Source organism: Phaseolus vulgaris, chromosome 3, assembly GCF_051622355.1.
Source record: "Phaseolus vulgaris cultivar YP4 chromosome 3, ASM5162235v1, whole genome shotgun sequence".
In the NCBI taxonomy this organism is placed as follows: Eukaryota; Viridiplantae; Streptophyta; class Magnoliopsida; order Fabales; family Fabaceae; genus Phaseolus; species Phaseolus vulgaris.
Window position 1 is genome coordinate 43284887 of NC_143500.1, and position 11129 is coordinate 43296015.

An 11129-nucleotide genomic window follows, 5' to 3' on the forward strand; every position below is an offset into this window, starting at 1 on the left:
CATCGGAGTGCAATAGAAACAATATGCACTAATAGCCCACGTAATATAAGGAATAACTATTAAGTGGAGATGAACCAATTCAAATTTTTAGAAGGTATTGGAGTGAAAGTCAATAAGATGCTTCCAAAATAGATAAAAAAAAATTAACTATAATAACATGCATCAATATCATAAAATTTTATTACGATTGCATCAATATCATATAATTTTATTATTGTTGCTGAATGCAAACGAGTATTAATCTAGTTGGATTTTCGAATTCAATCATTCTTCTTTGTTGTTTTCACTAGAGTTACGCATTAGAGAATATTTTTTTTGTTTGTCTTATTGTCTTTATTTAATTATTTTTTTACATGAGTTAGGTCTAATCCCTATGTTTTTGTTTTTATTTTATTTTATGATATTTTTCACGTGATGACACATGTTGCTTAACATGAGTTTTATAAAAGAAACTATTATCATATTTAGATTATTTTTTATAAGTGCATCAATGTCAAAGAAGATGAAATGTTATATGTTTAAAATTACAGATGAATGAGAAAGATTAACCTCATTCCCAATTTTCTTAATTGAATTATTTTACTCATTTATTTTATTTTCATTTAATTTTCACACAAACTTATGTCAATATCTTTTAAATCAAATTATTGTACATATTCTTATACTTACTGAATGTTACTATTAGGATTTTAAATAATTGTTCCTTGTGGATTTGATATTTGTCCTTAGGGACAAATTATTACTTCTGACTCGGTACACTTGCCGTAAAAAGAGTCATCACTACTTCAGCCCTATATTATGGAGGTTTATGTTGTTGATGAGTCTTGGCCTTCCCACTTGAAGACCCTTCAGGATGTGATTTGATCACCATGCTATCACCATTTTCTAGGGTCTCCACCATCTTAGCCTTCCCTACCAAAGCATGAAACTCTCTAATGCACATAGGAGCCACAATCTTCTTCAATTCATGCCTCAAACCCTCTTAAAAGTTTCTACACCTCCAAGCCTCAAAGGTAGCTTGGGTATAATATGGCTAGGTACTCAAACCTAGTGTCATAGGCATTCATTGACATCTTTCCCTGCTCCAATTTGAGGAATTAAACTTCCTTGGCAAACTTTGCACTATCTAGAAAATATTTTTCCAGAAACCTCACCCTGAAGCTCTCCTAGTCTATCACTTCAGCTCTAGCTTCCATCATTCATTGAGCTTCCATCATCCATTGAGCTTCCATCCACCAAAACTCTTCTTCTCCAGAAAACGGATACACAACAGACACAAGCTTCTTATCCTATGGGCAGGAGGTTTCCCTTAAGATCTTTTCCAACTCCTTGATCCATTTATCTACTTGGTCAGAAGTGGCATTCTCTTAGAACTTTGGAAGGTTGTACCTCATGAACTCATTTACCCCCATATGCTTCTGAGGTTGACTGGCATAGGGAGTTGTTGTAGCAGATCTAGTCGTCTCACATTAATGCATGACTATTAGGTGATTCTGAGCCATTGTCACCCTAAACACACACACACACACTAAGGAGCTTTATCACCTCAAGTATCTATCAAATTCATCACTCACATTACTCGTGTCAGACTTCTACTGACCCACATATTCAAACATTTGACTTTATTTTTGAAAGACTTGTGTATTGAAAATAACCTATCAGAAATAGATAAACACAGAAAAAGATTGATTTGCAGATAATTTGCAAAACAAAAGAAGCACAATCTCGTATACCTCTTCCAATCTTCTAGACCAAAGAGATTTTCTTTGATGTTTCATTTCAATCTTAAAAGTTATGAGATTGCCCTACATTTATAAAGAAAATTCTAAATCAGAAGTAAATAAACATTGTAAAACATTTATTTACAGATAATTTGTAAAAATAGAAGAAACACAATGTCGTATACCTCTTCCAATATTCTAGACTAAAGATATTTTCTTTCATACTTTCTTTCAATCTGAAAGGTTGTGAGACTGTCCCCTACAATTATAGAGAAAATGATCGGTCAGAAAAAGATAATCACTGCAGAAGATTGATTTGCAGATAATTTACAAAAACAAAGACGCATAATCTCGTATACCTCTTCCAATCTTCTAGACCAAAGAAATTTTCTTTTATGCTTTCACTCACTCTGAAAAGTTGTGTGATTGTCCCCTGCAATTATAAAGAAAATAATCGATCAAAAATAGATAAAGACTACAAAAGATTGATTTGTTGATAATTTGGAAAAACAAAGTAAGTAGAATCTCGTATACTTTTTCCGATCTTCTAGAACAAAGAGATTTTCTTTGATGCTTTCTTTCAATCTAAAAAGTTGTGAGATTGTCCCCTACAATTATCAAGAAAATAGTCGATCAAGAAATAGATAAACACTGCAAGAGATTGATTTTATCGATTAGAAATAGATAAAGACTACAAAAGATTGATTTGTTGATAATTTGGAAAAACAAAATAAGCAGAATCTCGTATACTTTTTCCGATCTTCTAGAACAAGGAGATTTTCTTTGATGTTTTCTTTCAATCTGAAAAGTTGTGAGACCGTCTACTACAAGTTATAAAGAAAATGATCGATCATAAAACGATAAACACTACAGAAGATTGATTTACAGATAATTTTCAAAAACTAAAATACGCAAAATCTCATATACCCCTTCAAAAAGCCCACTCGCACCCCTCTTCAGACCATCTTCTGAATCTATCAATAGGTTCATTTTTAAGCAAAGAATTATTGTAGATTCTGGGATATCTCTCTTTGAGTTGACAATTGACTAACCAGTCATCTTCCCAAAATTTGAACTTGGCCCCCAGATCCTACTTGCCAAACCACATTTGAATTGAACTAACTAGTACCCTAATCTGATAGGCTTAGTTTGGATAAATCAACCCATCGTCTATATTTATACTTATTAAGTCTGTGTAACTGAGTTTACCTTCCTCCATGATCCATACTTCGATTCTAAGACCTCTTTCCAAAGGCCAATCTCATTGGATCTCATTCTTCATAACCATTTTGCCAAAGTGCCTTATTAAACAGTTCAAAGTGTCTGATGACAGGGTCACCCTCCTCTTTTGGTCTACAAATGTTCTCCCAGCTAGACCAAGCTATTTTCCTTCCTTCTGCACCCCAACCCCATAAGAAGTTACTCTTTAATTTTGTGATTTCCTTGCACACTCCTATAGGGGCTTCAAAAAAGGATAAGAAGAACATATGTATGGCATTAATAACCGATTTTATAAGATATACTCTTCTTACGAAGGATAAGTTCCTCCCTGCCACACCGAAAGTTTCTTTCTGATTTTGGATAGAACAAGCTCCCAAACGGAGCACTTAGATGGGTTTAGGGTTTAGGGTTTAGGGTTTAGGGTTTAGGGTTTAGGGTTTACCACCTATATGGTGATGTTTAAAATTTATCTTTGCAAAATAAAATGTTAAATAATATGCAATAAATGATGTCATGAATGCAAAGATTCATTTCAAAAAAAAATGTAAACATATTCTCACATGACTTACATAAAGTGGTTCAATTTCAACCATTTCCATCAATATATTACTTTACTCTTAAAAGAGACAATCCTGCAAGCAAAAAATGGAGTTGGTGACCACGTCACCCCCACATCCAAATCTTCTAACCTAGGATTCTATTGAAAATAATAAGACTAGTTTTCCTTACTTGAACTTTAGTAGATGCTCACTAAGAACTCCAAATCTACCAAAAACTTAGAGGTAATTAACCTGCACCATAGAGTCCGAATAAAAAAAATCTAACTATATAACCCTGAGTTAACAGATATTAACCCTGAAACTAAAAGAATCATAGACAGATACAAACCTAACAAGATCAAAATTTGACTTAAGGAGAAGAGCAAAAATGAACTTACTCTATCAAAGATTCTGATTGAGCAGTCTTGTATTCACTTCCAGGAGTCTAATGGCGCACTCCGATTATCAAACTGATGAGCGAGGATGTCAGAATCTTAGAGAAAAGGTAGAGAAAGGTAAAATGAAACTTTTAGAGAGATGATGGTTATTTTAAGATGAAACCTGAAAAACTGAATTTTCTATTTATATATTTTTTTCATTTTAATAATAAAATATTCATGTGTCATTTAAAATATATCACTTCTACTGGAAAATTATTTTCTAGATCCTTATAACACGTATATATCCAACAGATTTTTTGTTAGTTATTTTACCAAAACATAAAAATTTATGAGTTAATTAATTTTTATAATTTTTTTCAAAATTTTATGGCTCAATCCAATACAACATGTAACATATTATGTGCTCAAATAGGTTGGAAAGTTAATTATGGATTGGGTTTACCCATAACATCTATAGTATAGAAGGAATAGTAGTTGGACACACAAGAAATAGGAGTAGAAACTCCTATCTATAAGCACACTCAAGATATAGGAGTAGAAACTCCTATCTTTAAGCACATTTAATCTCAATAAAAAGGATAAAAATAGACCTAAACAACAAATTTAAATTTTCATAATTACTAAATAAAATCTTAAATATTGTCATAGTTAAGGTTAGAGTATTAACATCCCACTAAGCTATAATCTAAACTAAATAGGTTAGATAAGTTGATTTTAATATTTGTTCTCTTTCTTTGACGTAATCCTATTTAAAGTTATCAATTTAATTTCTATTTTAGTTAAAATTAGTAAATATGATCCCTTCTACTACATAACATCTTTATGATTCTCGTAGCTAAGTTTAGAGTATTAACATCCAATTAAATTTTGTCAAAAATTCCACTAAGGTGTAATTTAAACTAAATATACTAAATAAGCTTTTTTAATATTTGTTTTCTTTCATTAATGTAATCATAATTAAGGTTATCAATTTAATTCACATTTTAGTTAAAATTAGTCAATGTATTTTTTTCTACTCAATTTATATTAACTTTGTTCAAGTGATGGGGATGAGACACTTGTAACACAAACATGTGGATAACAATCAAGACCATATTTACAGGGTCGAGATTATTTGTGCAAGTCACTTGTATCATTTGGGAATAAACAAATGAAATAGATCATTCTATTTATTTATTTTTACACTTTATATCGTTTCAATATCATAATATTAATTTGATGTGGTAGGATTTTTTTACGTAAATAGTCTAATTTTTTTTGAGTATATTATGATAATGGTAAATTTATAATTTATTATCAAAATGGTCAAATCATACTCAGAACACGAGAATTTCATTGTTATGACGTCGTTATACACAGTGACAATTTTGTATGAATAAAAAAAAAATACACTAAAATTATTAGCAGCCCATACAACTTTCGTTTTGAAAATTTAAGTAAAAAAATGGTTTTCACGAGCTCGACTTAAATTAACACTGATTATTATTTTATATATTTCAACTGAAGTCTGTGATAACTTATGTGTAAAAAATTTACATAAAAGTTGTGCATATATTTTTTTAATTTTCATTTTTGTTTACTTATAAACAACAAATTTGTGTTAAAAAACTATGGTAAGATAAATTATAAATATTTGATTATTTTATATATGTCAATAATTAGAAAATAAAATGTAGGTTAAAAATGAAAATATTATAAAATAATACGTAGGTTTATGGTTTAGATTTAGGATTTATAGAGGATGTAAGATTTAAAATTTATGATTTATAAGAGTTTAGGATTTGAGTTAACTATTAGGATTGACCTCTGGAGGACCACCTTTGTATTCATAATCTTTGCATTAAAAAAGGATAAATGTTTCTTTTTATTTCTCATTACATATATTATTATTATATTTATAATGAGTTGGGAATTTTAAAAAATAGACAGGGCCTCTCATAAACAATATCCCTTAAATTGTGAGACGGTTATACTATATATAAAAACAATATACAACAAAATATACATAATTAAAACTACTAAGAATAAAATATGAAATTTCCTAAAATATCTCAACAAATATAAATGATTCCTTTTTAAATAGTAAAATGGCATGTTGTTTCTATGAAGATATTATATCTTTATATTTATTGGATGTATGTTTCTTATAATTTTATCTTATAAATTAATGGTTTAAAATATTACTCTACTAAAAAAATTACTGATACATGCATAGAACTTTCATGCAACCTTGTTTTGTTTTCATAAAAGACAAATCGATTACAGCTCATTTTTTAAAAGTAGCTCAAGAAAGTATGATTGTGCAGATCTCATAAAGAATAATTTGGGCATAGTTTTACCAAAAATGAGACATCCCAATACCCTTCCCTCCTCCACTCTCAGTGATCATTCAGAGCAAGTTTGTTTTTCCGTTTGTGCAACCTACTTACTTAAAAGCACATGACAAAAATTGCTTTTCTATTTACATGCAACCAAACACACATCTACTCCCTTAGCCTGTGCTCTTGCCTCTCAACACTTCCCTTATTCATGATTCCTATTGTTTATATCAGTGCATTATAACAATATTCAGCAATCGCCCACACAATATAAGGTTCCATTATGAGAAACAATAACCTTCATATTATGATTATGTTGCACTTTGGAGCCACCTTAACAGCAAGGTATTATTTAAAGAGAGAAAAGAACAACAGGGGAGGGACCTATCCCAATAACAATAAATTTTATCAACTCTCTAATACAAGTTCAAAATTAATCCCAAAAGTAGGAGCATTTAGCAAACCCTTCATTGTTGAAGCATATAATCCCTCCTTTTTTAATCATCTCATCGAGTTGACTAACATAGATACATAGTATAATAAGAAATGTGCCTGCTCTCATGCCACAATTTCTTTTACACAACATTATGTACCATTACACAGCCGTAGCTGGCATTGATTCATTGCTTGGTCAGCTGGAAGCTCACCATTTTCCTTAATGGACCCATTTTGTTGCAGAAGTTCCTCATGTTCAATGGGACAACTCTGCTCCAGCTCCTCAGCTTTTACAGCTTCCTCAAGTGCCTCAATCAAGTTTGAGAGACACTTGTGAGGATCATCCAGTGGGGACTTGGGCATGAGGTTTTCTGCAACATCAGCTGGGGTGATGTTGGCCTCCCCTATTAGCCTCTTGATAGTGAGAAACAAAGGATGAGTTTCTAGCTTCAAGTAATTATTTGCAAGCACTTTAAAGCCATCAAAAGTGCAATAGGAGAGCTGAATGTGTTTGTCCATTCTCCCCCTTCTAATGAGTGCAGGATCAAGTTTCTCCACATAATTGGTTGTGAACACAATCAACCTCTCCCCTCCACAAGCAGACCAAATCCCATCAATGAAATTCAACAGCCCTGAGAGTGTGACTTTGCTGCCACTCCCTCCTTCTTCCTTGCCCTCTTTCCTTCCAACAACATCCTTATCCGTCTCCTCGTCCGAAAACTTATCTGCCTTCTTCTTCCTCTGCCCTGTAAGATCAAGAGAGCAATCGATGTCTTCAATAACAATTATAGACTTACTGGTTGTCTCAATCAGAAGCTTCCTCAACTCTGTGTTGTCCTTTACTGCAGTGAGCTCCAAGTCATAGACATCATAGGCCAACAAATTGGCCATTGCAGCAATCATAGTGGACTTTCCTGTTCCAGGAGGGCCATGAAGAAGGTACCCCCTCTTCCATGCCTTCCCAATCCTTGCATAGAAATCCTTGCTCTTGCTGAAAGTGACCAAATCCTCAATGATCTCCTTTTTCTTCTCAGGCTCCAAGGCCATTGTTTCAAAAGTAGCAGGGTGCTCAAACACAATGTGGCTCCACATGGTTTGCTTGTAACTTGGCCACTTATAGCCAGGGCTATTAGTGTACAACTTCCTCTGCCTGTTTCTCAAACGAATCTCCTTCCCCTCCCTCATCACATGCTCCAAATAGGACTCGGTTATTATGTCCCTATACTTGTTGTGAAAAGTGAGCTTATAGAACCTTTTCTCCTGTTCTGGATAATAAGACATTGGAGACCTCGTTGGTGACATAACTTTGCTAGAGACCCACCAAACTTTGACACCCTCGTACTCATCCGTTACCCTTTCATACTCATCCATAGTCAACACCAAGTTGCTGCTATCCTTACCCATTTCAGCTTTGAGCCTTTTAGCACTCTTTGATGTGTTGGCACTGAGGTATGCCTCCACAGCCGCATAGGCCTCACTGCGCTTTAGCCTGTCTCCCATGTATTCATGGAAGGAGATTCGAATGTAAGGGGAAAAGTAACTCACGATCCTATGTGTGCACTTCTCAAAGAACCGTTGAACCCCGTAGGGACAGTACTGCCTCATGATCGTCCACAAGAACATGAAGCTGGCTAAGGTTGACCCCATTGTTGTCCACATCTCACTCATCTTCATGGTGCCGCTTCTCTTGGAGTTGATTTTGATAAACACTTTGAGGGGGTGAGTGTCAAATTGGTGTGTCAAAAGGTGAGGGAAAAGAAAACTAAAAAGTGGTGAGAGTGGGTGGGTGGGGATGAGAATTGAGAAGGAATAGAAGGGCCAGCCAGTGTTTATAACCAAAATGAGTCAAATGACACTACCAAAGCAATGTGGAGTACTTTTAAAATGGGAAAAGTACAAGTGAAATACAATATTAGGTTCCACTAAGTTTTTTGATTTGGTGGGACTATGTGCAAGGTGGTCCAAAAGCTTTAAATTATGAACTCATTCATGGTATGTTGTGTCTTATTGGACACTGCAGGGAAAGAAAGCTCTGAAACTGAGCAAATACCTTGCAAAAAAAACAAAACAAATGTGGCCTAGTGAAACAAACTCTCTCTATTGAGGCTGCTACTTGGCTGTCAATGGAGATGACGACCACATTCTCAATAAAACACATAATGGGGTCCTTCTCATGCTCACAATACTTAAATTTCAAGTACTTGTGTCTATTTCTCATTGTTTGATCCAGTTCTTGTCATTTTCCTCAAGTTGTTGAAACATAGCACAAACACAAGCACAATTCCAAGTTAATAAAGTTACACCACTAATGTTTTCCAAATTAGATGCATGTTAGATGTTTGTTTCTTATCCAGTTTTACAAATTTTCCACTAAGCATTTTATGAGATTTTATTCACTTATTATAATGACGCAAAGAACCTTGAGGTCATCAAATTGATGTCTGAAGAGTAAATTTTTTTGGTTCAATACTTTTTCTGGCTTAACATTTTCATCCGGTTTCATCTATAACATAAGCCACATTCTCAGACTTCAACTGGATAGTACAGAATCACACTAATTTTGTGTTTCAAAAACAAAAATTGTACACTTACAACATATTCTCTTCACACTTCATTCATACTAGTGCCCATGTGATGCATCATACCTGCCGCCACCTTTGAAATTTTAAGACACTTTACCAAATGAATTGTTTGAGCATAAAATAAAAAGTACCTCCATCACATCTCATTCCTTTGGAAATAGTTTTTTTGGAATTTATATTTTATATTTAAGAGAATGGAAGATGGTACACAACAAAAGAAACTCCCTGTTTCTAATTCAATTCTCCATTATAGATAAAGCATCCAAAAACTCACGTTGCCAGTGGAGAATGGGTATAGGCCTTTTTGGGTTATGATGACTTCCATTGAAAACAATATGAAATTATACTTTAGCTTTTTTATATTTATTTATTATTTAAAAAAAAAAAAACAAGATTGAAGTTTTGATTAAACTTTTCATTATTAAACTGTTCACTATGAATATATTTTGTTAGCTTTTTACGTTACCTAGATTTTGTTTTTCCAACACTAATCGGCTATGGATAGAGATGATGGGACGCGGAATTTGGTATGCGGAACTTAGAATTATTGAAAACCCTGAAACCATACGCCAAACAAATCGGACACTATTTATTCGGTTTTTTTTCTTTGTTTATATACATTTATTATATTTTCAAAAATAATTTTGCTCAAAATAAAATAATGATATAAATATAATTTATTATTTTCTTAAATAAACTTATTGTAAAAAAAAAATACATTGGTCAAAATATCTACTCTATGTAGCAAAGACACTAATATGGAGATACATAACCTCTAAAATATAGGACACGCGAAAACACGGATTTATATATTATATAATTATAAATTATATAAATTGATAATAAAGATTTATGTACACAAGTATGTTTCAAAAAAAAAATTGGAGCAGAAAAATGTTTTTCATGACTAGTTCAAAATGATTTATTTCTTATTTTTATAATTACAATAAAAAATTATAGAATAAGTTTGAGTTTTTAGAAAAATAATGTATTTTTTTAACATTGTATTAGAACCGTGTTAGAATTATCATAAATTCAACAAATAATTTTTGAATAAGATATTTCACATATACGTGTTGTACGAGTGTTGTCATACGAGTCTCGATATCCGATACGTGTATCTGACATATACACACTATTTAAGAAGAGTGTCCAAGTCTCTACACACGTATCCGTGTCGACACTCGTAAGATACTTATCGGTGAAGTGTTCAATTCAAAAAAATATTTGTTGGATTTTTGAAAATTCTAGCACGGTTCTAACACAATTTTAAAAGGTATAAATACAATAAATCTCTAAAAACTCAAATTTATTATATAAATTTTTATTATGATTATAAAAATAAGAACAAATTCTTTTGAACCAGTCATAAAAAATATCTTCCTGCTTCCAAAAGAATTTGGAACATACTTTTACACATAAATATTTATTTTCAATTTATATAATTTAAAATTATATAATATATAGATCCGTGTCCCGTATCCTACATTTTAGAGATTATACGTATCTCCATGTTCGTATTCGTGTCGTGTCAGTGTTCGTATCCGTATCTATGTTACATAGTCAACAGGTCAAAATTCGCCTGATTTTTCCCTTTTTTTTATATAAACCAGGTTTTCATTTTGTTAAAGAAAAATCATTTGAAAATACTTTGAAACAATTTTTTATTAATTAAAATTTAAAAATAATAATCATAATGACATTAATTATTATGTCAATTAGTTACTAGTGACACAAATAGAAAATGAGATTAAATTTTAACACAACACTAACTAATTGACATAATTATTCTTCTCTTACAAAATTTTATGGATTGAGAGAATCTTTATTTGTTGATTGTATTTTGGTCCATTGATGAAACTTTCTTTTTGTCTTAAAGAGATCAAACTGTTTCACTCTCTTTTTCTCTACC

At 32.1% G+C, this 11129-nt stretch overlaps 1 protein-coding gene across 1 annotated transcript; it reads right to left on the reverse strand.

The window, feature by feature from the left end:
• Positions 1-6481: 6481 nt before the first annotated feature.
• On the reverse strand, positions 6482-8515 carry LOC137807816 (AAA-ATPase ASD, mitochondrial). The gene has a single exon (XM_068608627.2). It carries the CDS (start codon positions 8307-8309, stop codon positions 6786-6788), a length of 1524 nt encoding a protein of 507 aa, XP_068464728.2. The 5' UTR covers positions 8310-8515; the 3' UTR covers positions 6482-6785.
• Between the last annotated feature and the right edge of the window lie 2614 nt (positions 8516-11129).